Source organism: Dama dama, chromosome 12 (assembly GCF_033118175.1).
Source record: "Dama dama isolate Ldn47 chromosome 12, ASM3311817v1, whole genome shotgun sequence".
NCBI lineage: Eukaryota > Metazoa > Chordata > Mammalia > Artiodactyla > Cervidae > Dama > Dama dama.
Genome location: NC_083692.1, coordinates 88,004,055 through 88,030,113, shown reverse-complemented (window position 1 = coordinate 88,030,113; position 26,059 = coordinate 88,004,055). Strand labels below are relative to the sequence as shown.

At 49.3% G+C, this 26,059-nt stretch overlaps 2 protein-coding genes across 3 annotated transcripts in view; one reads left to right on the top strand and one right to left on the bottom strand.

Annotated features, from left to right (window-relative positions):
- The window catches only part of MAP2K1 (mitogen-activated protein kinase kinase 1), a 75,939-nt gene extending 55,429 nt beyond the window's left edge, over positions 1-20,510 (top strand). The window contains exons 6-11 of the mRNA XM_061158017.1: positions 12,196-12,320; positions 15,363-15,564; positions 16,582-16,646; positions 18,340-18,401; positions 18,797-18,842; positions 19,480-20,510. Coding sequence (XP_061014000.1) covers positions 12,196-12,320; positions 15,363-15,564; positions 16,582-16,646; positions 18,340-18,401; positions 18,797-18,842; positions 19,480-19,593 — 614 coding nt within the window. The 3' untranslated portion in view covers positions 19,594-20,510. The remainder of the gene's footprint in view (positions 1-12,195; positions 12,321-15,362; positions 15,565-16,581; positions 16,647-18,339; positions 18,402-18,796; positions 18,843-19,479) is intronic.
- A 613-nt stretch (positions 20,511-21,123) lies between these two features.
- SNAPC5 (small nuclear RNA activating complex polypeptide 5) lies at positions 21,124-25,240 on the bottom strand. 2 transcript variants are annotated; one of them, XM_061158018.1, is made up of 3 exons: positions 25,085-25,240; positions 23,748-23,837; positions 21,124-22,970 (listed from the first exon to the last, which is right to left on the bottom strand). In XM_061158018.1, exons 1-3 carry the CDS (start codon positions 25,172-25,174, stop codon positions 22,848-22,850), a joined length of 303 nt encoding a protein of 100 aa, XP_061014001.1. In that variant the 5' UTR covers positions 25,175-25,240; the 3' UTR covers positions 21,124-22,847. The 2 variants fall into 2 exon arrangements, with proteins under 2 accessions (XP_061014001.1, XP_061014002.1); XM_061158019.1 differs by having other exon boundaries at positions 21,124-22,967.
- Between the last annotated feature and the right edge of the window lie 819 nt (positions 25,241-26,059).

Sequence of the window (26,059 nt, the reverse complement as noted above, 5' to 3'; positions counted from 1 at the left end):
CCATCCTGGAACGGGACTTCTTAGGTAGGACAAGTATAACCGATATTCCCCGAGTCTGAAGTCCTGGCCAGCTGTCTGGATTTCATCTGCAGTGAAGTGGCCCACTGTGATTTGTCTGGGTGTTGTGCAGACATTGTATTCTGTTTCCCTGAGTGTTCAAAGGGAGCAGCAGTCTGTGTGATTTGGCCTGGTGTGTGTGGTTTATGGGTTGTTGCTCAGGAGGTGGGGATTAGATCTGTGGTTCCTCTAGGAGTCTACCTTTTCTCTGAACTCTTTGGGTAACAGTCTTGTATAGGTGCACGCACACATTCCTCCATGTTTACTTGTCCTTGTAGGCACGTATGCCATCCAAGAAGAGTAATTTGTATTGTAAATGCAAGGGACTGGGTGAATCACTGAGGAGGGCAGAAAGTTGGCTTGTAAATGACTTGTGTCCTCTGGGAGCTTAGAGTCTAACGGGGAAGAGACATATCTGTAAGTGATTCTAATGGGTGGTGGAACACAGCCAGTGCCATTGGTTTGCGCATGAATCACCCCACCACCAACTGTCAAATAGAACCTGATGTGATGTAATTAGTCGGGATTCTTTGACTGTATTAGAAACCTAACTCAAGATTATTTAATCAGAAGAGGGAACTTACTGGCTTGAGTTACCAGGAGGTCTGAAGGCAGGGATGAGTGTGGAGCTGCAATGATAGTCTCAGGACTTTGGTGGCCGCTTGGCTTTCCCCCTCCTCCTGGCGGGCTTCCTCTTCAGTCAGGTTCTCATCATGGGGCAGCAGGGGCCTCATAGCCCAACACTCCTAGTCCTTTGTGCTCCATGTCCCTGAGAAAGCACTGCCTCCTCTCCTCAGCATCTAGGTCAGTGCGTGACTCCCTGGTTGGCTCTGCCTGGAGAGCCCCGCGAGTCCTGAGCCACTTGTGTCCAGGGGACTAGCTTATGAACGTGTCTTGGGACAGGATAGATGGGGCCCCTTCATTGGCACCCCAGCAGGAACACACACTGTTGTGGGGGAACACATCCCAAATGAAAAAGAGGAGTTCTGTAACTAGAACATGGGAGGAACAGATTCTGAAAGCAAAAAAAGGGTGAAAAGAGTTGTTCCACTGTAAATAATATTAAGCATTGGGTCAGCAAGACAGAAACTGCTAACACAGGATCAAAACAATAATTAAGCATTGAAGGCAGGGGTGGGCAGATTGGCAGCTCACAGCCTGCTCCCTGTTTTTGTATGGCCTGCAAACTAAGATTTGTTTTTCAGAATTTTGTGACATGTGATCATTGTGTGAAATTCAGATTTCAGTGTTCATGAAGACATTTTACTGGAACACAGCCCGGCTTAAGTGTTGTCTGTGGCTGCTTTTGTATTGTAATGGCAGAGCTGAATAGTTGCTTGTGAAAGAGATTGTGTGGCCCTCAAAGCCTTAAAATATTTGCTCTCTGGTCCTTTGACACTAAAAGCTTCCTGACCACTGAGTTAAGGGGAGGAAGAATCCCCTAGCCAAGGAAGCTTTAGAATTGAAGCACGGAAGTCAGCTGTAAGATGGTTAAGTTCTTCATTGAAAACAGGGTGTATGACCTGGGGAGGAGACCCTAGGGCTCTGAGAGGGGTTAGTTAACGCCACTGGCTTCTGTGTAGCCTTTCTACTTAGGGTGGCAGGAAGTCAGAGGTCCAGTTCATCCAAAGCTGACCCAAGTGGTTAGCCTATGAGTTAAGGGGTGTGTGTGGGGGGTGGGGAGCTCAGGTATAGCTGTGCTTCATGCCATTGAAAGCAATGACTTGCATCACCAGCCCATCAAGCCGCTCAGCCCCCTCTCATTGTCAAGATCTTGTTCTGATTAAGACCCTGAAGAAAGATGATAGGATTTAGACCAATGCAGAGTTCATACAGTGGAGCCCGTGAGTAATGTTGTCTGCCTTGGAGTTGCTGGCCGATGAAGATCAATAAATGCTGATAACAGAGTTAAATTAAGCCTCAGCTGGGTTTTCTCTTCCTTCTGTCAGATGGAGCAGCATGTAACCTGCCTGAACTTTATACCCAGTGGCTGGGGCTTAGATTTTTGAGGGAACGCCCAGTCAGACTGTGATTGGAGTGAGCTGTGAGGTTCTCTGCAGAGCATTAGGGTCGCTTATACCTGGGGGCCCTCCTGCTCAGAGTCCCCTCCCAGAGAGTTCCTTATTGCCCGGGATAAAGCGTTCTGTGGAAACAGGGAGCTCTCGGGTCAGGATGAGATTTCAGCATTCTACGAGACTGAGAGTGTTTTTGGATCCTAGTCCTGGGGACAGCGGAGAGTCTCCAAGTTACCTCAAGGGACCCCAGCAGCAGCCTCGGGAGGGACAGGGTTCTCACAGCCCTTGGGATTTCAGCCTCTGAAGTCCTCCTCTCACTTCAGTCAGACTTGCTGTTGGCACCGATAGTCAAGATGTTAAGTGGCCCAAGTTTGTTTGTTTGTTGTTTTACAAGCTGTTGTGGCAGATTCACATATAACGGGTTTCTGAGTGGCTGCTTCTGTGACCCCTGCAAGGCGCTGTCCTCCCTGCCAGAGTTTTCCCGGCGTCTTGCCAGGCTTCCCCGAGGCCCGTGAGGGTGGCCCTGCGGCTGTGCACAGCGCGGTGTCCTGAGCACAGTCCCCATCCGCGTGTGGCAGGGGGATGCCATCAGAGCCTCAACCTGTGGGTGGCCCATGGTGTCCGGGGGGCACCCTGGCTGTACCTCAGCTTCCTCTGCCTGCCAGGCTCATCCCCTGCCAGGTGGGACAGCCTCAGGGGACAGTTAACTTACAAGAAGAACTGCTCCCTTTGGACTGTGTCTAGACCACCCCACCTTGCAGATGGAAAGAAACACAGTGGCTGATTAGTAGCTGGAATCCAGCATGTGGTCTCTGGCTCGAAATGTGAGTCACGTTCTCTAGAATTACCTCAGTGCTAGACCCACAGTGATGGATTATGTCTCCAGACGAGTTTGTTTCTTAGCATCTCAAGTGAGGCAGATGGGCCGTTGGAGGAGGAAAGTGCTTCCTCAGATCCCTTTAGGGAAGCATCGTGGAGGAGGTGGTATTTGGGCTGAGCTTGGAAACATGGGGAGAAGTTACGCAGGTGGCAGTGTTAGCACAAGGGATTCTAGGTAGGGAAACACATGAATCATGATGACACAGCGGCCGGGAAACACAGATAACGTCCTTGCAGGAAACAGCAAGTCGTTTAGAATATTTAGAATGAAGGATTCCTGGTGGTAGCTGGTGGGAGTTAAGTGAGAATTAGTTGAGGAGGGTCTTCCCCGCCATGTGCAGGGACTGGATTTTTATCCCAGGCAGTGGGGAGCTGAGGGGTGCTCCTGCACAGGGAAGTGAGGCGAGCTGTCCTTGGAGGAAGAGGCCTCTGGCTGCTGCAGCTCAGGTGACGGGGAGGGGAGCGAGGTCAGCGAGGAGCTGCGCCATGGTTCTAGAGGAAAGAAGGTGGGTCTGAGTCACAGTAGTCATCGAGTGAAGGGCGAGGAGGACACAGGGTGGGAGAGACGACCCTGGAAAGCCTCTGGGAGCAGAGGCCGGGTGTGGGTGGAGGAGGGTGGGGTGGGCACAGGAAGGAAGCCCCTAGCTTTGCCCTGGGCCTTCCCTAAGGCAGGGAGTGGAGGGGACCCCAAGGCTGGGCCTGTTCCCTTTAGGAAAGACCAGGCCGAGAGGCGATGCCGGCAGAGCTGTGTCCTGCTCCTTCTCATGTCATAAAGCCTGATTTCTAAGGGATGCCTAGGGCCACGGTCCTGCCACTCTCATCAGGAGCAGATGACTTCCTGAGGAGGTCTGTGGGCCCAGGAGAGCTGGTCTGACTTGGAAGTTTGGTGACCAGAGAAGGGGTAGCTTTTATTAACCAGTACCTTAGCAAGGTGGAACCCACCTTGCTCACCATGCCCATCACTACAGTGACAATGTAGAATCTAGTGGAGACTCTCAGCTAGAGGGTGGGAACATTAGGCTTAATAGCACCAAATTAATTACAAACAAAGGGTGGTATTTTCTTTTTCCACCAAGAAAAAGTTTTGGTTGAAACAAGGCTGGCAGTGAGTAGATAATTGTTGAAGTTGATGTTGGTGCATCATACTCTATTTTTGTGAATGTTGGGATTTTTAAGAGGAAAAAATTGGAAAGAAGGAGGCAAAAGTATAACGTGACAAGTGACATACATGGGAAGAGCTTCAGGGAGAAGGGAGCCTTGTAGGTGTGCAGTGGTCAGGTGAGGCTTCCCAGGGGAGGTGGGAGCCTCTCAGGTAGGATTTTTTTTTTCCACACGTAACAGAAACTGGGCTTCCGTGGTGGTCCAGTGGTTGAGAATCTGCCTGCCAGTGTGTGGGACACGGGTTCAGTCCCTGGTCCAGGAGGACCCCGTGTCTGTGGAGCAGCTGGGCCTGTGCTCTAGAGCCTGGGTGCCACAGCTCTGGAGGCCATGCACTCTGGAGCCTGCGCTCTGCACCAGAAGCCGCCTCAGCGCGAAGCTGATGCAGTGCGCCTGGAGAGTAGCCCCTGCTCGCCACAACCAGAGAACGCCCGTGCACAGCAGCGAAGACCCAGCACAGCCAGCCAGTCAGCCTAAAAAACAAACAAACAGGTAACAGAAACCAACTTGAGTCAGTGTGAGCAGAAGAGAGGACTTCCTGACAAGGATCTGGGGGACTTTCCTGAGCATTGGCAACAGCCCAGATGTTGCCAGTGCTCAGGAAGGGTTGGGACGGGGGTGGAAGACAAGTGGGATCCCGGGCAGCTTCTGTCCGCTTTTGGCTGCCTTGTCCTGCTTGCTCTGCAGCTTGGCTTTCTCTGCTGCTTTGTCCAGGGGCAGGAGGGGGGGCCTCCCACCCTGACCCCAGCTCCTCCCACCTCCACCCCAGTAAGCATCAAATCTATTCAGACACAGCACAGGCCCAGCCGACCCTCTTAGCCCCACTGCCAAGTCCTTGAGTGTCCTAGCAGAACTCACCTGGTGCAGATAGTCTGTGGCGCTCCCTCCTGTAGGGAAGGGAGGCAATCAAAAGGACACTTTTGGGTCACCTTCTCCTTCCTGGCCTCCAACAAACAAACAAGACTAGAAGGATGATAGATCATATAAATACAGGAGGCATCTGGATAAGAGACCAGGCAGAGCAAATGATTCAGACAGAAACATTCAGGGACTCCTGGGGAACAGCAGGGATCCTCTTGGCACTGACAGTGGCTGGGGAGGTGGGGTGGGTAGGGACATAGGTAGGAGTCAGACCGAACAGGATCTGATTGTTTATACTGCTTGGGTTTTTTTCTCAAACAAATGTTAGCTTTTATTCCCCACCCCCAAGCTTCAGACTTAAACGACAAATAACAAGCTTCAGAGCCATTGAAATCTAAATTCTGTTTCTCATATGTAGTTCCTCTTACTTATTGAGCCCTTAGTACCTGCCATCAAATAGGAATTACTGCTCTCACCTGACAGCCAAGGAACCCGACCTCAGGTGGCTCATGATTTTGGCCGGGCTCACACAGCCTGTGCTGGTAGAGCTAGGATTCAAATCCAGATCTGCCTGACTCCAAAGCCGGTGCTCCCATTTCCACACCGCAGTACATGCCTCCTTACGGTAATTTTTGATGCCAGTTGATAGTAAGAGTCAGTGGATGTTAGGATTCTTGGTTGTTGGGAAACACAGATTAGCTCAAGCAGTAAAAGAGGTTGTTTGTTTGTTTGGCTTAGCTAACCAAACCCCAGGAAGAGTAAGAATGTAGCCTGGCCTTAGGGAAGATTGTGTCTAGGGACTCATATTCCATTAGCTGTTACATTTCAGTTAAGATATGCAGTCGGTTCTCTATACCTGCATCCTTGGATTCAGCCAACCTACAGATGGAAAATATTTGAGGAAAAGTTCCAAAAAGCAAAATTTGATTTACATAGCATTTTCATTGTGTTTATAACTATTTCCATTGTATTAAGTATTATAAGTAATCTAGAAGTGATTTAAAGTGTACAAGAGAATGTGTAATACTCCATCATTTTATATAAGGGTCTTGAGCATCTGCAGATTTTGGTATCCATGGAGGTGGGGGTTGGGGATGGGGTGGCGTGGTGTCCTGGAACCTGTTAATTCTCGCTTATTTGTTTCTCTTCTGAAGTTGGCTGTTTTCTCTCAGGCCAGCTGTCTCTACCACATGGGAACCATTGCCTCTGGCTTTAGTCTCATTATCAGAGAGGCAAGAGCTTTTCCCAGCCTCTGACAGAAAATCCCGAAGAACGCTCTAACTGAACTAATACTGGTCTTACCCAGCCCTGCCGGGTCACCAGGAGGTTGGTCGCCCAGTCTGCATCAGGGGCCTGCCCTGTGGCCCGGGGACAGAGGTCTGATGGTCAGTCTCCATCCGAAGCAGCTGGCTGGAGTCAGGGCGGCACAGTTTTCCCAGACTTAGTGCATGTGGTGGGGGAGGGTCCTTCTCAGTAGATGACACTCGGAATGCCAGCTCCGTTTAGCTTAGGTTTGTCCTTACCTGGCAAACACGCTGTCCTCGGTGTTTTCCTTCAGGGCCTGTCTCAGGCTAAGCCAGGAATCACTGGTAAGTGACCTTGACTTCACGAGTGAATCCTGCTGACTGTGACCCAGGCATCAAGGGTAATGCCTTACTTGGGTGCAGCTTGGGTCCCCATAACTATGGTGATATTATTAGAAATTCTCTCCCACTTCCCATTTAAGATCCAACAGATTTCCAGTCTAACTTTGTCTTTCCTTTTGGCATCTTCCCCCCCACCCCGCCCCTTTTTCCTCCTGCTGAGCAAAATTAGCTTTGAGCAGGTAAAACCAGGTTTTTAGCTGATTTCTCTTTCTTGAAGTTCAGATGATAATGTCCAAGTAGCCAACATTATTTTCTTGTCCACCGGTGGTTGATTGGCTTTGTGACAGATTGCATATTTGCTTGTCTTTGGAAGTCACTTAGTCTGGAAGGTGAAGTATACTGCTCTAAGGCAGGTTTTTCTTGTTTTTTTTTTTTTGGCCATGCCATGTGGCGTGTGGGATGTTAATTTCCCAACCAGGGGTCAAACCTGCGCCCCCTGCATTGGAAGCATGGAGTCTTAACCACTAGACTGCCAGCAAAGTCCCTAAGGCAGGTTCTTTTAATGGGAAGGTTACTCTGTGGTCTTTAGCAAGGGGCTTCTACTTGAACCTTAATTTTCATATCTATAATATGGGGCTGCTCTGCCATATGTTATTATGGGGTCATTTAAAATGATCCAGGATCCATAAACTCACGCCTTGACTATCCCCTTTCCCCCTTTTTCTTTCTCTCTCTCTCTCCCTTCTCTCCCTCTCTCTCTGGTTTAACCCCTTTACTTTCTGCTGAGGCTGGTGTTACTACCTGATTTCAGATTCTGACCATTTCTTAGAATGCCGTGTGCTGATGAAAACCACATCGTGGCCTAATACAACATCTTGTGTTAATTGTCAGCATTTGTGTGCCTTTTGGGTCAGGGATGAGCACTGCATTTGCAGGGGGGGCACACAAAGGTACAGAATGAAAGCAATTCAGAACTAATGGATCATGGGAGGGAAGTAAAAATTAAAATGCAGTTGCTGGACTTGCTTGCAAAACTCTTGAAAGCAGAGAGATAAAAATAGCTGCTGGTTAGGACCTGGCACACGTGCTCCGAAGGCTCACTGAACTCACTTGTTAATCAGGAGGCTCTAGCTCCCGCTGTCAGCACATCTCCTGCAGTTAAACTTGCTCAGGAGGGTAGTAAGCTGAAGCTGAGAAGGAAGCGCTTGCTCACTAACCCAGAATTATAATCTCTCACAATCAAATTTTAAGGATGTCAACCTACCCCAAGTCAGCTCCTATTCCCAGATAAAGCTTGTTTTATTGGTTACCCCCATGACAGGTAACTCCTGGACTCTGGGCCTCAGTGTTTCTTGTCTGTTCAGTTTAGTCGCTCAGTCGTGTCTGACTCTTTGTGACCCCATGAACCGCAGCATGCCAGGCCTCCCTGTCCATCACCAACTCCTGGCATTCACCCAAACCCATGTCCATTGAATCGGTGATGCCATCCAATTATCTCATCCTCTGTCGGCCCATTCTCCTCCTGCCCTCAATCTTTCCCAGCATCAGGGTCTTTTCCAATGAGTCAGCTCGTCGCATCAGGTGGCCAAAGTATTGAAGTTTCAGCTTTAGCATCAGTCCTTCCAATGAATATTCAGGACTGATTTCCTTTAGGATGGACCGGTTGGATCTGTTTGCAGTCCAAGGGACTCTCAAGAGGCTTCTCTAACACCACAGTTCAAAAGCATCAATGCTTGGGCACTCAGCTTTCTTTATAGTCCAACTCTTACATCCATACATGACCACTGGGAAAACCATAGCCTTGACTAGATGGACCTTTGTTGACAAAGTAATGTCTCTGCTTTTCAATATGCTGTCTAGGTTGGTCATAACTTTCCTTCCAAGGAGTAAGCGTCTTTTAATTTCATGGCTGCAATGTGCACAGGGGTTAATGACGCTTACTTCACAGCATGGTTGTGAGGGTTAAAGATGACAGTGTATTTAAAAGGCCTGGCATAGTAGGTGTTCAATAAACCAGAGCTGTTGTGATGTCTTCCTACGTTGGCTGGCTTCTTATTTGTTGAATTCCATCTCCTGTGGTGGTAGCAGCCCGGACAGGGACTGGTCCTTTCTACTCACAGCTCAGTGCAGGCACTTTATTAGTGTTTATAAAGAATAAACAAGTGAATTATTTAATCCACAGAGGGGTAGAAAATGCTCAGAAGTCAAGTTGAAGTCACGTGCTCATGGGGGGAAAATCAAGAAGCTTTGAACAGTGGTTATTTCTGGTGCAGAAAATATCAGAAAAGAAAATTCTTTCTTCCACTTAGTTTTTTCATAACACCTTCTTATTCGTTTATGAAGAAGAGGGGTTTATTCTTTTTCATTGTTGCAGAGGCTGGGCAGGATCTGGGTTTCAGACCTTAGCATCTTATAGGTTTCCTAGGGAAGCTTGTCAGCCTGGGAGCTTAGAGGCTAGTGGATACTTCCTGTGAAATGCAGCATGGCCTATCACTTGCTGGGGCTCCTTCCAGCTTCACTCTCCTGATATTGGAGGGTCGGAAAGAGAACCCAAGGCCTGGAGAGGCCTCGGGAAGTAGAGAGGGACCACCTGGGCCTGTAACATGAATAGCATTTGAGGCGGCTGCAGGGGAAGATGAGGGAAGAAGCCTGACTAAACCCCCCAGGGCTCCAGAGCAGGGCAGTATTCCATGTTGGGAAAGGCCCTCAGAAGAAGCAGACTTCTACCAGGTGAAGAAGGGAGAGGGCAGGTGGGAAAGGAGGATGTTTTAGGTGCGGGGATCAGTTAGGCAGGCGAGCCCGAGCCCAGGCGAGATGGACATGGAGAAGTGAGCAGACAGTGGGCTTGGAAAGGCAGGCTGAGGGGCCTGGCCTGTGCTGTGAGGCAGCTGGGAGGGGTGGTCCCACTGGAGTGTCACTGTGTGACACACGCTGGAAGAGGAAGCTGCCCGGGACGGAGCAGAGGAAGGAGGGGGCGGGGATTGTGGGAAGCAAAGGCAGGAGGCTGCTCGTGGGAGCAAACAGCCTCTCAGGCCTTATCTGACCTCTTTTCTGTTCTCAGAAAAGAGCCCGACTTGCTGGGGTGCCGGGGAGGAGCATGTCCTGTCCTGGCAGCTCCAGCCACATGTGCTGGAGTGGAAGAAGTTAGGATGTCTCCAGGCAGCTTCTTGTCAGGCCTTCAGTGTCACCTTGAGGGGCCCTGTGTGTGCATTTGGCTTCCAGGATGAATGTGGCCCAGGCAGGGAGACACCCCGTCCCCCATCATCTGCGTGGGTCTCTCAGCCTCCCAGGCAGTGTTCCCTGGGCTGAGTGGGGGAAGCAGGAGCTGACAGCCAGAGAGGGAGGAAAGTGGCATTACATAAGTTTGCAAAAAAAGGAGGCTGGCTTGCCACGTGAACAGAAAGCAGATACGAGGACAGCCACAGAGGCAGTGCAGCCTCTCCTGAGCAGCAGCGGTGGCCTGGGGAGTGGTGTCTGAGCGGCAGGGGCAAGTGAGGGAGCCGGGAACTGCCGGTCTTGGAGTGCAACCCGTGAAAGAGTCCTCCGTTGTGATCCTGCCACATGTGTGCTCTTTAAATGCCCACAGTTCATTCGATGGGTCCTGGTCTCCATCTGGTGAGGCCACGAGAGCTGTGGTGGTTATCACCACTTTACCGATCCACAGACCACAGACTACTAAAGCCAAGGGCTCGCTCAAGGCTGCATGTGGGACGTGTGGCAGGGCCAGGACTCAAATACAGGTCTCTTGATTCTTGCCGCTCTTTTGCTTTTATAACGAGACCTAATAGGTCACTTCTGAATAGGCCATGGGAACATTGGAAGGTGAGGGCGCTCAGGGCTTTGTGGTCAGTCACTCAGGGTATGAGTGATGTGGTAGCAGGGTGAGTGGGAAGAAAACAGATCCAGGCATCACAGGGTCTGAATTCTGGTTCCTACTTTATCCAGTTTTTGCTGTGTGAGCTCAGTCAAGTCCCTGGACCCCTTTGGGCCTCAGGCTTTTCGTTTCCACAATGAAGGGGAGGAACCAGATGCCTTCTCAGGCTACTTCTGACACCTGTGTCTGTATGGGAGACTCGGAGGCATGCCAGTGGGTTTGGAAAGATCTCAGATTCTGTGCTGCTGTGACCTGTGACACGTAGATGACTGGGTCTTAGGCAGTACTCATGGTGCGAAGTGTGTATGTGTCCCCGGTGAGTTTAGCCCCATTCATTCACAGGCATCTAAGAGTACTTCTGTATTGTCCTGCCAGGTATTATCCTGTATCTGCGGTTAAAGGGATGAGGCAAACTGCCAGCGTCCCTGCCCTGGCGGAGCTGGCGGTGGGTGGAGAGAGGCTGGAGCTGGCGTGACTGTGGTTAGGACTTGACCCAGGCTGGGGATGATGAGGGCTAGGTGAAGGTGGGCAGGCGAAGGACTTCCTGGGATATGAGAGAGGGGTTTTTGTTTGTTTGTTTGTTTATCCTTGGAAAGATACTTAAATGGATCTGTTAGATTCTGTGTAAGAATAAATAAACGCATTCTTGTGAGTATTGAAGGGGAGCATAATAAAATCTTAATAGTGGCTCTGGTAGGTTGAAATTATGAGGGTTTTACTTTTCCCTCTGGTTCTCCAGATGTCCTGTGTTTGTATTATGCCCATCAGAGATTCCCTGTCAGGGTTTATGATTTTGCTCTCGGGTTTGGCCTGCTCTCGAGTGGGTCTCCTTGTTTGCCAATGTCTATCCACACACCTGGTGCCTGGGGCCCCTTTACCAAGTCCCAGCCTCTGCTCTGCCTGCTTCATGGGATAGTTGTTTGAATCAGAGGAGATGGTAAAAGGAAAATGTTGAGAAATTTACCTCTTGGCAAAGGGAAGGGCCAGTGGACTAATACTGGTGGTGGGAGCCAGGGTGGCCGTGGGGATGGCTTGAGTGCAGCGAGGGGGAATGGGGCTGGTGCGGGGACACTGTTCTGACTCTGAGGAGCAGCTTTCAGGCCTCCCTAGTTCTCTGGCCCCGACAACGAGAGACTCTCCTTGACCAACAGGTAGATGCAACTGTGCAGGCTGTTAGAGAAGTGACTTCAGTGAAAGAGAATCAAAAGTTGGCTCCCAACCCCTGGCACACATTTTTAAAACCCCCATGTTCTGTGCTTGTCAGGTCAAGAACAGGAGTACCTGGCTCCATCCCACCCTCCTTTAGTCTTTGGTCTCTAGCCTCCGAAAGCATACAGGTCTTATTATTTCTTCCTCTCTTGTGATCCGGTGATAGGCATTGTGTCTTGCCAACAGAGGCAGCTGAAGCAAGGCCTTTCAGTCTTGATTACTCATGGTAACTGACTCCTTCCTGGGGTCATCTGGCCAAGACTGGGTTCTCAGAGTGGAAAACACTGGCTTTCTGCCTTGCTTCTAGAGCAGCTTGTCACTCCTCTGAGAGTTCTTCCTTGAACCCTGAACCAGGGGGAGTAGGGGCCGCGGTGTCCAGTGTCCGTAAGCCAAGGGCTGGCTCTGTGACGGGGTCCAGTGTCCGTAAGCCAGGGGCTGGCTCTGTGATGGGGCTGGGGCGTGTAGTGGCATTCGTGGTCAGGGCTCGTCTGTCTGGGGAGCGTTTCCCAGTCCACCTATGTCAGCTCTCTGCTTTTCTGTTTTCTTTCCCCCGCAGACGTCAAGCCATCCAACATCCTAGTGAACAGCCGTGGGGAGATCAAGCTTTGTGACTTTGGGGTCAGCGGGCAGCTCATCGACTCCATGGCCAACTCCTTCGTGGGCACCAGGTCCTACATGTCGGTATGAGTGCCGTGTTCCATTTCTCGAGGCTCTTGTCTGATCGTGAATAGGAGCCAAGTGGGTGTCTTCCCAGTGGAGCCAGGTGCTTGGGTGATGGGGATGGGGGAGAAAGAAATGAGGGATGAGCCTGTGGTCCCTCCCTGAGGAGATCACAGTCTCAGGGGAGATGGGCTCGGCCTTTCACAGGCCTGGGAGCATAGTCGGGGCACTGGGGCCTTGACTTACTGCATCTCAGCTTCAGCTCAAACTGGTACTTGGATGTTTCCGGAGCTTGGCTTTCATTCTGTAGACATGGAGCTCCACCCACCCTCAGGACCTCTGCCTGCTGTCTTTAGACCCTCAGAATGACATGCCCAGAAACGCCCCCACCCAGATTGCCCCGCCTTTTCCATTAGCAGTAAGTGGCATCACTGTTTCCTTAGTTTCCCAGGGTAGAAATCCAAGCATCAGCTTCCAGCCTCTCTGCCCATCTCCCCATCCTTCCAGCACCTAGTGACCTGACTCCTGTGAGTCTTCAGCATTGTCTTTCCCTGCGCAGTCTCTTGTCTCCCGCCTTGCAGCGTGTGTCCCAGCTCCTGCCCCTCTCTCACCACAGCACAACTACCTGGTCCCCTGGCATCTGGTTCCGCCGACAGCCTGAGGTCCCTGAGTCCTCCCTCCTGCTCCCCCGACCTCCACCCCCACCTGTGCCATACAGCCAGCTCCCTGAGGGGCAGGGATAAGCCTGGAGGTGCCTCTGTTGTCCTGAGGGTCCAGTTTGGGGCCTGGGCCGTGGTCGGTGCTCAGGGAATGCTTGGCCAAGCGGGTGAACATGTGGTTGACAAATGGGTGGGGACATGGCCAACACTCCTAAGAACGATTCAGAAAGGGGAAACGTGGCTTTGGGTGAGGGCTGACGGGCCGAGTAGAGGAACCTTACTTGAAGTGAGTGGGAGGCCTTCAGAGGTGAAAGGAGGGGTTGGCACAGGGGCTTAGGGCGTCTTAGCACATTGTGTTTTATGTGCAGGCTTTCAAGCACTTTCACATCTTGCCATGATGATCCCATTTGAACTGGATGGTTGTCCCATTTTAGAGATGAGGAAATCTAGACTCAGGGAGGTGAGGTGACCCACGCACTTCACCTTGCAGAGCCAGGGTTCAGAGCCAGGCCTCCCGGCCGGCGAGTCCCACTCTGCACTGCAGGCCCTCACTTGCTCTTAGGTACAGCTTGGCAGCTGCTCCTGGCCCCCGTGTGGCAGGTCCTGCTCACGTCCTCTTCCTGCTTGCCTGTCCCCTGTCCACAAGTGATTCCAGCCACAGGCAACATGGCTCACTGGGTGCTGACCCACATCTGCACCCCCTCCATTCCAGTGGCTAAAAGACGTGAAACCCAGGGGCTCTTGAGCTTCTTCCCCGAATGTCTAAAAAACTGAGCAGCTAGCATCCTGGGCTGCTCAACTGCCAACTCTTTGAGTTTAAAATGAGTTAATAGGGCCTGGAACTTATATTGATCCTGGGTTTAGTGGTTTGGGTTTTTGTGGTTACGTGGTCAGTTCCAAAATAGTTCAGTGTTCAGTCGCTCAGTCATGTCCAATTCTTTGCGACCCCATGAATTGCAGCACGCCAGGCCTCCCTGTCCATCACCAACTCCTGGAGTCTACCCAAACTCATGTCCATTGAGTTGGTGATGCCATCCAGCCATCTCATCCTCTGTCGTCCCCTTCTCCTCCTGCCCCCAATCCCTCCCAGCATCAGGGTCTTTTCCAATGAGTCAACTCTTCGCATGAGGTGGCCAAAGTACTGGAGTTTCAGCTTCAGCATCAGTCCTTCCAATGAACACCCAGGACTTGGAGTTGTGAAAAACCCTATGGGAGAAATGAATTTGATGTCTGTATAAGTGTATGAGGGCTTCTCTGGTGGCTTAGATGGTAAAGAATTCACCTGCAATGTGGGAGACCTGGGTTCGATCCCTGGGTCAGGAAGATCCCCTGGAGGAGGGCATGGCAACCCACTTCAGTATTCTTGCCTGGAGAATCCCCATGGACACAGGAGCCAGGCAGGCTGCAGTCCATGGGATCACAAAGAGTTGGACACGACTGAACGACTAACCACATAAGTGTATGATGGTCAGAATAAAGATTTTTTAATAGGGTTCTTGAAATACATGTTTTATTTCAATTAGTTCTCAATAAAAATAAGCACTATATACTTCTCTCCCACTATTCCCACCAATAACAACTCATATTTGCATAACATTTTGCAACATCTAACATACATTTTCATTTGGTTTGACCTTCTCAGTGCCCTAGGTAGCAGAGCAGGTATTTTGTTTTGTTGTTACTATCATCATTAGCCCCATTTTACAGCTGAGGAAACTGAGACTCAGGATCACCTAGCTTTTGAGTCCCAGCTTGGGACTTGAACCCAGATCTCCTGACCCCAGATCCTTTGCCTTTTCTAGTTTTCCATGTTGTCCAGAACAGTGAGTTAGTGGCAAAGCTGGTCTTAGAACTCAGCTTGCCTTACTTGCAAGGCCAGTGTTCTTTCTACCCACTGATAACCTCATTCGTGACCCATGTTCCAGAAACTTCATATTTTGGACTCAGGACTCAAGATGAGCCTCTCAGGCTGGGCTTTGGATAGGCTATCCTGCACATGCAAGACAGTGACCAGGATGAGCAGAGCTGGAACCACAGCTGAGGCTCAGCCAGGGTCCAGCTGTTAGTTTAGGGTAGGTTGGGGGGAGACAGCGGTTAGGGGTCAGAGCCACTAAGGCCAGTTAGGATTTGGTAAACAGATTATTTGGGGGCAGAAGTGAAGCCAAATTAAAGAGGTTAGTGGAGGTCCTGAAACAGGACATGAGCTCCTCTGCTGAGAAAGGGGCAGAAGATAAAATGCATCAGTAGAGCCAGGGCTGGGGCCAGGCAGGGTTGCCCAGCACTCCTGCACTGCAGACAGGCCTCAGCGGGGCAGGAAGTCCCAGGCATCATGAGGACTCACCCATCCCTCTCTGTACGGGCCAGGCTAGCTCACAGGTGGTAACCGTGTCTGTCTCTCCTGCAGCCAGAGCGACTCCAGGGGACCCATTACTCCGTGCAGTCGGACATCTGGAGCATGGGGCTCTCTCTGGTTGAGATGGCGGTTGGGAGGTATCCCATCCCTCCTCCAGATGCCAAGGAGCTGGAGCTGATGTTTGGGTGCCAGGTGGAGGGAGATGCGGCTGAGACCCCGCCCAGGCCAAGGACCCCCGGGAGGCCCCTCAGCTGTGAGTGGCCCAGTGTGGCCCCAGCTTGGACTGTGGGTGGTCCTTCCCATCAGGGGTTTCTGGAAGGCTGGTTCCCTGTCTCTGGATGCCAGGCTGGGGCAAGGGGGAAGCAAAGCATGGGGTTCCAGTGTAGGATATTATCATTACCAACATCTTCCTTCCTACCATTTGTTGAATGCCCACTTGTTGAGTGCCCACTGTGTTCCTGGCACTGCACTTAGTATTTTATATGTATTATCTAACTTAAAAATCATGACTTTTTTAAGGTAGATTTTTTTTAAATTGAGGTAAAATTCACATAACATAAAATGCACATTTTAGAGTGTATGGTTCAGTGGTTTTTAGTATATTTCTCCATATCATACAACCATCACCACTTTGTAATTCAAGAACATTTCCATCACCTCCAAAAGAAACCATTTCCATTAGCAGTCACTCACAGCTCCCCTACCTTGACACCCTAGCAATCACCAATCTACTTTGTCTCCATAGATCTGCCTAGCACTGTCTGATTTTAATAGCAGTCGTGTGTGAGCACTATTATAATTTCCATTTTAGCTCTGAGGAAACAGGCACGGGGTGCTTGACTTGCCACATACACTTGTAAGTGGCCAGGTCTGACTCTGAGGAGCTAAGCACTATGTAGCACTGCCCGCCTCTGGACTGTAAGATAGACCCAGTACTTGGAAGATCCTGGCCCTGCCATTACCTTCTGACGTTGTTCCTGCCAGGACATTCCTGTCTGAGGCCCACACGAGGGCATGTATGAGGGAGCAGCAGAGCTGACAAGGGTAGCCGGTGATGGGCCGCCAGAGGGGCTGGCAGAACCCAGACTCAGACCCTGGCCAGCTGTGGCTTTGGCCGGCCCCCTCTGTGTTCAGGCCTTATCTGTGGCTCTTCTATCGTCCACGACTTTGTTCTAGTCTCTAAGATCCATGCCCACCCCTAGCCTCCAACTGGCAGTTAACCTTCTGTTTCTGAGAAGTGTTTTCTTTTTTCTTTTTATAAAATTTGTAGCTTATGGAATGGACAGCCGACCTCCAATGGCAATTTTTGAGTTGTTGGATTACATAGTCAATGAGGTAAGGCTTCTGTGACCTTGGAATTTATTTGCTCTTAAGGAAAAAACTCACAGTTGGTCTGGGAAACCTCTGAATTGTTCCCACAGCACGGTTTGTCCCTTCCCCAGGAACATCTTCACATAGCTCTGAGTCCCTCACCCTCTCTGATTCAGGAGCCTCCACCTGCCCATTGAATGCATTCTCATCCTTCATTCACCAGGCATTTCTGTTTTCCCACCAAGTGTTTCTTTTGCACTTACTAGGTGCTAATAAGCACCATGGGGGGCCGTAGGAACGAGGTGGGGGTCCAGAGATGGAAAAACAAAAGTCTCAGGTCTTAAAGCCTGTTAGATTGGGTAAGGGAAGCAAGACAAACACATGCATTTTCTCTATATAAAGCAATGAACGTGACAGTGTAGAAAGAGATATGGAAAATATTCACTATAAATTGTGTGGAAAAAGCAGGTTGTAAAATAGTATGTATACTATGATTGATTCTTTAAAAAAAATCTATGTATGCATATTATGTGCACATAAATTCTGGAAAGTTACATGACATAGTGGTTATCACAGTGATGGAATTACAGGTGATTAAATTACTGCTAGCTAACTTTAACACAAAGATACATTATCTGTGAAATATATATGCCAGTATGTTTAAATGTAAAAGGGACTGAGGAAGGGAGAGACTGACAGGTATTCATCAGTATGGGCCTGGGGGAATTGGAAGCTAGGGACTAGCACTGTGGTTGCTCAGAGGGTGGGGCAGGGCTGGAGGAGCTGGAGGGCAGGACGGAATTTCAGATGGTAAGGCCGCCACTGCTGGCATCAGCAGCAGCATGGGCAGAGGAAGAGAAGGGACGAGCTGTGGCCTGTTTGGGAGGCAGCTGGAGGTCCCTACTCTGCTGAGGAGCATGGTAACAGGCATTGCCCCATTCTTTTCTTCAAGACTAGTGGAGTAACTTTTCAGGCTTTCTCATTTCTAAAACTAGACCCCCAAGGGTCAAAAGGTCCCCTTGGTCATTACAAATTCAACAGGGAAAATCCTGGCTCACCACAGCAGTTAAAAAATCACTGCCACTGGTTCACAGGTTACTGGGCTCATTTCAGCTCTTTACTGCTTGACTGCTCAGCTTTGTGCTAAGCACTGTGGGAAGTGGAGGGTCTGACCTAAGGTGCATAAGGCTGCAAGGAAGGTAGACTGTGTTGTATGTGTATTAGGAAAGTCATCCTCTCCTGCTGGGACCCAACATTCTTCCAGACCCAGCTGTCTGCCAGTTAATGTTTTACCAACCTTTCTACACTCCTTCAGAGCCCAGAAGGGGGTGAACATTTTATTGGTCAGCCTTCTGTGATACCCACAGGTGCTGTCAGGGCTGGACTACGCCTAGTGGTTTGCACATCCTCCTAGCTGCTGCTTCTAGTAGTTACTGGCTATTTCCCTGTCACACTCCCAGATGTATGGTGGTGGAGCCTCAGAGCTAAAAAGGGTCAGCTGAGGCTGAGAGGAAATGATTTATTCAGTCACTCACTTGGCCCCAGTTCTGACTGGTTTGAGACTGATGGTTCCAGCAGGGAAAGCCGGCAGCAGCCACTGGCCTCTCACCCCCGGCTTTCCTTACCTGGACAAGGGTGGCAGTGCCCAGAGGCGGGAGTGGGGCAGGGAGAGGAGGGTAGGGCAGGGCATTTCTCAGGTCTGTGTGTGTACTTGCAGCCTCCTCCAAAACTGCCCAGTGGAGTATTCAGTCTGGAATTTCAAGATTTTGTGAATAAATGGTAAGTCACCTCCTTGTCTGAAAGTACTTTGGTTTTGTCAGGCTCCCCATCCATCTTGGGGAGCACAGCTTTGCCTTTCACCCTTTAGCTGCTGCCCTTCTTCCAGAGTGCCAGGACTCGGGTGACGTGTCTTACCGCAGCAGGGGGTAGAACAGCTGCTGCACTCAGCCCCTGCTGTAGAGGGACGGCCCTATTGCCTTTTGGCCTTAATTTAATTCAACAAGTGTTTATTAACCTACTGTGGGCATGACACCCTGCTAACAGGAAGGTGGGTAAGGCTTAGGCACTCTTCCTCAGAGCCTGCGGGGTGTGGGGAGAACAGGCACGCACACATTAAGTAATCTGAGTTAGAACCAGCAGCAGGCAACAGCTCACACTGTCTTTCTTCCTTTAAGCTTAATAAAAAACCCCGCAGAGAGAGCAGATTTGAAGCAACTCATGGTGAGTGATTTATTCAAATTCTTACACTGTCATTTGCTGCATTTCATTTGTTCTTCTGTCAGTCACCCATCCAGTGCTTGCTGAGCCCATACCCTGCTCTGCCGTGAATGCTGTGGCCTAGCTGATCTGGGGCCTGCAGGACACCAAACACATCTCCTTTGTCTTCCCATTAATTTCATGGAAAAGCAGGGATAACCCTGCAACGAGGGGATCCAGGGAAAGAAAGGGCCAGCTGGCCCCACAGGGGGACAAGGCCTTTCTGCAGTACTGACTGGCCTATTTTGTATTCAGCATCCTCACCAAGTAACTGTCTCCTATGTGATAGCAGAGGAGTGGGAATCCTCTAAGTGTTGGCACTTACATGCTGTGTAGAGCCTGGTCAGTGTAACATGCGCTTTCAAGTCCATCAGTTCTCTTGTTCCTTCAACAGCCGCAAGGCAGAGCTGCTGTTTCCATTTCATGGAGAGCAGGCTCAGGGAAGGGGTAAGACCAGTGAAGCCGGGGCTCTAGGCAGGCACTTAGACAAGGGTAGGCTCCCGGAGCTCCTTCCAAGAGCAGCACAGCCTCCAGACCCAGGACTCTTGAATTTTCTTTTTTGGCTTTTAAGCACACTTTCTGTCCATTTCTTCACACACAGGTTCATGCTTTCATCAAGAGATCTGATGCTGAGGAAGTGGATTTTGCAGGTTGGCTCTGTGCCACCATCGGCCTTAACCAGCCCAGCACGCCCACCCATGCGGCTGGCGTCTAAGCGGTTGGGAAGCACAGTCCCTGCCCAGGGGCATGCTGCGCCGCCTCCGGGCGGCCTCCCACGCCTGCCTCTGTTCAGACGTGCATTCACCCATGACAAAGGACGAAGAACACAGCATGTGCCAAAATTCTAGTCATGTCCTTCTCAATATTACCATCTTACTCTTATTACTGTTGTTACCCCCTAAGTGGATTGGCTTTGTGCTTGGGGCTATTTTTGTGTATACTGATGATGAAAACATGTGCAATGTTGAATTACAGTGAAACTCTGGTGACTGTGGGTAGTCATTCTTACTGAAAACTGCACTGCTTTCCCACACCATGAACTGGCTGGTCGCCTCTATTTTTGGGATTCTTTGACACTTGGTGGTACTTCATTCTTGCCAGGCATACCTTCTGACTGAGTAGGAAGGGGCCTTGTAAGATCCTTCACAGGCAGTGCATGTGAAGCATGCTTTGCTGCTATAAAAATGAGCATCAGAAAGTGTGTATCATGTTATTTTATTATGTTCTTGCTTTTGGTGTAGAATTCAGCCATTTTCATCAAAATCTAGCCAGAGCCCTTCACTGCCATGATAGCTGGGGCTTCACCAGTCTGTCTACTGTGATGATTTGTAGACTTCTGGTTATATTTCTATATTTATTTTTAAATATACCGTGTGGATATTTAGTGCTGTCTCTCTAAGTTTGGATTAGTGTTTCTAAAATGGTGGAGTTACTCTGAATGTTACAAATGGATAAAGGCATTAAAATAAAGGAGATCTACCTTTCACCAAACCCAAGTACTGATGCTACTGCAAACAACCCCGTGTACAGTGCCTAAAAACTATGAAAATCCTTTTACCATCTTAATCCAGATGTCTGACAAACCTAATCTCTTACTCTAATAAATGTACTATCAAATTCAAAGGATAAAAATGATTTCTGCTTTTGTGGTGGCATTTTCAGTGTTTGTAGTGAACAAATCATCAAATGATTTAGCAGCCAGGCATTGAGGGGGGAAACGCAAAGACAGGAAGGAGGCTGGAAGGCGGAAATACCACACTAAGGACAAGTTCAGTGCTTTGGACCAGTGTGGCTTCCTGTAATTCTAATCTTTGGACTTTGTCCAGTTCTTCTCAGCAAGCACCCTTATCTTCCAGCCACCTTTCCTGTGGACCTGTGAACAGATCCCATCGATTTCTTCCATCTCTTTATACAAGGGGAAAGCAGGAGGAGGGGTAGCAGTTGGGGGCAGCTGGCACTGGAGCCCCCCCCGGGACTGCGCTGTGCCGCTCACTCCACTGAGCGATGGCTTCCCCGTTCTCACCGGTTACACCTGACACGAGTCCCTGGAGAGAGTGCTGGGCACTGACTTCCACGCCTGTGGGCTGGCCGTGAACTGCAAAAAAACCCCACAGAGCCGTGTCCTAACTGGCCCGCCCTTTCTTTGAAAAGTAACTTTTGAGATTTAGGTCATATATGAGGCTGCCTAATCAGCACCTCTTCCCTCATTTTCTTCTTTGAAAGAGCAGGTGATAGAAAACCAAAATAAATATTTAAACACTTATTTCACTTTCAAATTAAAAACAGTAAATCTCCTAAGTAGGTAGTTCCACTGCAGATCTACGAGAGCCTGAGAGACAGCCAGGATTTTAAATACTGGTCAATACTATATATACAAGGCTGCCTCAGCCAATCAATCATTTTTCCCCCTGAGAGGCTAACATCTGTTCTAGAAGTCAACAGTCTAACTCACATGTTTTCAACATACAAACATTCAGGTGAGGTTAAAGAACCACACCCTCCTCGCACCCAGGGTCTTTTCCTAACAGAGAGGATGTCACCACCTCGGAGAATGTCTCACTGAAGTGTGTAAACTGCCCTCAGCAGTGAAAGCACAGGAATCCTCACCACTGGACCACCAGGGAATTACCAATAGTTGGATTTTTAAGTGATACCTCATTAGCATCACCCCTGAAACTGCTAGAGCAAATGTGAATACTCTCATTCTATAAACTCGAGAGTGAGAACTCCCGAAAAGGTGAAAAGCAAGCAACCAATTGGTCTTCAAGCTAGAATTCATACCCAACTTTTCCAACTCTTAAAAGCCCATGCTTATATCTGACATTAGATCCCAAAATGTATACCCTGATGCTTTTTGTTGCAAAATGATATTCACACTGTGTTTTCCAAGAAATATGTTCATTTAAGCTTCTGGCTACTTCATGTAAGAGTAGCTCAAGATAACTTTAATGAAACAAATCGATTTGTTTCATTGATTTAATGAAACATCGATTAACAAATATGTCCATGCTCTCTCCTAGAACACTTGTGTAAGAAGCTATGCTTAAGAAGGTTGTGTTTTGTTTGGCTTTTCTATTTCTGGGCAGGACAAATTACTTTTATAAAATCAAGCATATTTGTATATTCACTGGAAAAGGGACAATATGCAAAAATGAGTGTCAACTTAAAATATGAAGTTTCTCTTATTCTGCTGTCAATTCTTTATGAAACCCAATCTCCCAAGCCTCGTGATCCTTCTTCAGTGGCACAATTCCTAAGTCTAGAAATGGGTGTAAACCATCCTACTGTATCGTTCACCCCAGAGGAACTGATCCTTTGCTCTGTTGTCTGGAAAGTGGCAAGCCGCATGACAGCTATTTATCTGTAACTTATTTCTAGTCATTTTTATCATAATGATGTCTCAACCGAGGTGTGATGACACCCACACATAGTGTGTAGCAGGCAGTGTTACGATGTCACTGAGAGGTGGCAGCAGCCTGTGTGCTCAAGTGGCCCTCGGTCCTCCTCTTTGTCATCTTTCTCTCCCAGACTGTAGCCTTGCTCTGCTCACAAGGGTTCAGTGGCATGCAAACAGTGTTTAATTGGTTTTCTTAATAGAGGCATTGTTAGCTGCAAGGCTGGCTTGTATTTAAACTCTGCCCTTTTTGCAGATGCCAGACCTTCTCAACAGCATTTCAGAGGAAGTTTTTTGTTTAGAAGGCAACTATTCGATCTGACCAGCCTATAAACACAGCACCACCCATACTGCTCAGTACTGAAACACTGCATCTCTGCTTTTCTGTCACCAACTTTTGTTAAAGCACTCTGAAACCTGAGTTACTGATGGAACTATTTTTACAACTACACATCCTCCTAAAGTTCCTGCTTCCTTTTAAAGCAGGCTATAGGGCCCATGAGAATTCTTTGAAGAGAGAAAGTCTCTGAGACTTAGAAATTAACTTGCATGACTAAACCGGGCTCTTCTCCCCTTCAGGAATCTGATTCTTCCTCCTCTTCCTCCTCCTCCTCTTCTTCTGGCACATGGCTCCTTGTGCTCAACTCCAGTGCAGTTTGGTTGATTGACGCTTCATTGTCTACAAGCACCAGCATCTGCTTTAGTCAAGGACATTATGGATTAGTAGGAAGAACATTAGCCTGAAAAGGAATTCTTAATGTTTTATAATAAAATCTCAATTGTATATTCAATCCCAATACTACCACTAAGAAGTGTGGCCACTTTCCGATTTCTCCAAATTCTACCCTGACCCCCTCCCCCCAACCCCCACTGCCAAGATGAGAGCACAGTAAATGCCCTAGATTTGATAGAAAATTACCTGATTTACATACATGGTTCTTACGTAAGAATTACATACTGGCTTAGATGCGCTGCTTTCAAATGATTTTAAATGCTTAACACAGAGCTGGGAGAACATTCAAGTATGGTTTATCTAGAAGATGATTTTCCTGAGGGCCCTTCGTAAGAGAAGGATATGAGGAGGACTAGAACTCTACTTCTAGGCTTTGTGGTTGAAGCTATGGTCTATTATCAAATCCTAAGCTTACTTATTCACAGAGCAGCAGGAATTTTGACATATTCCTGCAAAGATCATCACACTCTCCCTAGTTCCCTGGAGTGACTAGAGAGAATGTTAAGAGTGGGAAGGTGGAAGCAATATAATAGTACAGCCAACCAAAGTGTACCCAGCTGGTAGATGTTCCCTGTTTAAAAGAGTAATATACACTAGTCAGTTAATTAAACCAGAAGGTTCTTATTAGCACTCCCCAGAGTTCTTTGGGCTTGATAAGGTAATCTACAATTTCTGATCCCTCAGCAGCGTAAGAGCAGAATGGACTGCATTCTCTCCCCAGGCTCACACTGATTAAGCTTACATCATGTGATGGTTCTGGTGCAGGCTGAGAAGGCAGCATCTCACCTTCTCTTCTAGAACTAATCATCGACTGGAGGGCCAGCTCTTCAACCTAGAAAGAGTGGAGGACACTTTCTTTACTACGTCACCGGGCTACCGATGTGGGTGAAATGTACTGAGCATGCTCTGAGAGGTAGGCATCAGACGTGAAAACAATGTAACCTCTGTGAAGCTCTAGGGGGCAGGGATGGGGCTCCTCAAGCCTTCCGGGCCTCTAAAGGAAGCAGCGTAGAAAGCTTCCTGCCCCTTTCTCCTAGGGTGAACAGGTGTTCCAGCTGAGGCGAGGCTTCCACTCACCCAGACCTAACAGCTCAGGGGAGGCAAACACAAGCATGCCCTTAAAAAAGCCAAGTGTCTTCTGATTCCACACGAACCAGTCTGTCTACCCCGTAATGAGATAGCGAAGGCAGGAAGAATGGAAAATGGCAGCGTTTCCTAGCCACTGTTGGCACGCACACAGGCGCTGTGAGGCACTGCCTGTGTCCTGAGGGAAAGCACACTGTTTTCATAGGTCTCAGTTTACGAAGGGCCTTCATAACCCGAAAGTGCCCAGCTGGGATTAGGAGGAACATCTCACTAAAGGGGGATTCCTCCGCACAGATCTGGGACATGGCTCTAGTGGGTTTCAATCTAAACTCCTCAAGGCAGCTGAGTCGGTAACAAATCCGGGGAGAAAAACTACCGGGAACTATTTGGCTTGGTGAAAAAGTTCGTTCATCTTACATCTTACGTTCATCGTTTATCTGTAGCATCTTTTTGGCAAACGAACGAACTTTTTGGCAAACCTAGTACTGTGGCAGGGTCTCTTCTGGAAGGGCCTTGCTGTCTCCTTTTGCACAGTGGAACATCCGCGACTGGGCTGCCTTTGTGAGACCAGAGCTGTATCAAGCGACCATACGAGGCAGTAAAGAGACTAGTAAATGCTGCAGGGGCAGGGGAGGGGAGGCAGGGGCCGTCTAGGCGAGCTTCGGAGGGTCGCCCTTCCTCAGCGCGTGGTGCGGACCGCCCACGTTTACGGGGCTGTAGTGGTCCGGTGGGGGTAGCAGTGTACTCGCCAAACTCAGATGAATGAGCTTCAGCCTAAACCTACGGGATCAATATTCTTAGAGGGGTGGGCCCATAATCTCAAATCCAGCCCCCCTCGGTGCCTGTCTACGCCACCAGGTCTGGGCGCGACGGCCAGGTGAGGAAAAGCTAATCGGCAGCAGGCGGGCGCCGCAGACGCCTAGGCTCCGCGTAGAGCCCGGCGGCCTAGGGCGCGGGAACAACTGAATGGAGAAGTGGGGGGCGCGGGGTCACCTTGAGCCGGTTCAGCTGGTCGTGCAGAGCCGCTTTCAAGCGGAGCAGCGTCTCCTCCTCCTTGCGCAGCTCCTGCAGCCGGCTCAACATCTCTACTCTCCACGCAGGCGGCCCGCCGGGTCGCTCGATGATGACGCCACCTCCGCGCTACCGGAAGCGGAAAAGCGCTCTGGGAGGGGTTGGCGGCACTCTGGGGCGGTGCAGCCTCTTCCTACCGGCGCCTGCGCTCGTTTCCCGTTCGTGGACGAAAACTCATGGATAGCCAAACGTGGTTGTAAATCGAAAACCTCAAACTCCGGGGATGAGAACTCCCTAGAGCAAAGGGTGTTGGCGATGTAAAGGACCTGGAGATAAAAATGGTTACTTTTCTGTCAAGTACTTCAGCTGAGCAGTGCTGTTCTTTCATCGGTGGAGGCTACTTTAGCTCCTCCAAACTTGCAGACGCACTCGAAGGGACTGTCACCAGCAAACAGGACATCTGTCCAAGAGCCCTACCGAGTTGAAGGTTCAGGCAGGCGAAGATTCCTGGTTACAGGAAAGGGGTTTCCAAGTAGGACTGTGCAAATTAGAGGGCAGGAAGGTAACTGTATTTTAAGCTGGACAGTGCTTTCTTATACGAAGGAACGGAGACCCCTTGACCTATAAATGGGAGGACAGACTGCCAGCGGGGCAAAACAGAGATGCAAAACAAGACCCTGACTAGGGAAGCACAGGTCACTTCAGAGGTGTTAAGACAGTGACCCGAGTTAAAAGCTTTGGAAAAACTTTTGGGTACATCCTCTGTATAAGCATACCAAACCTAAAATACACAAGTGACTGGAAAGAACCACCTGGCACTTTTTATACCAAGGGTCTAAGTATTAAAACGTTGGCAAGCATGTCTTCTATCAGTTGTACTGTATCACAGAAGACTAACACTTCTGAAGGAAAAATCAATTTCTTATTGTTATCCTTTATAAAATGTTCTCTGAATCT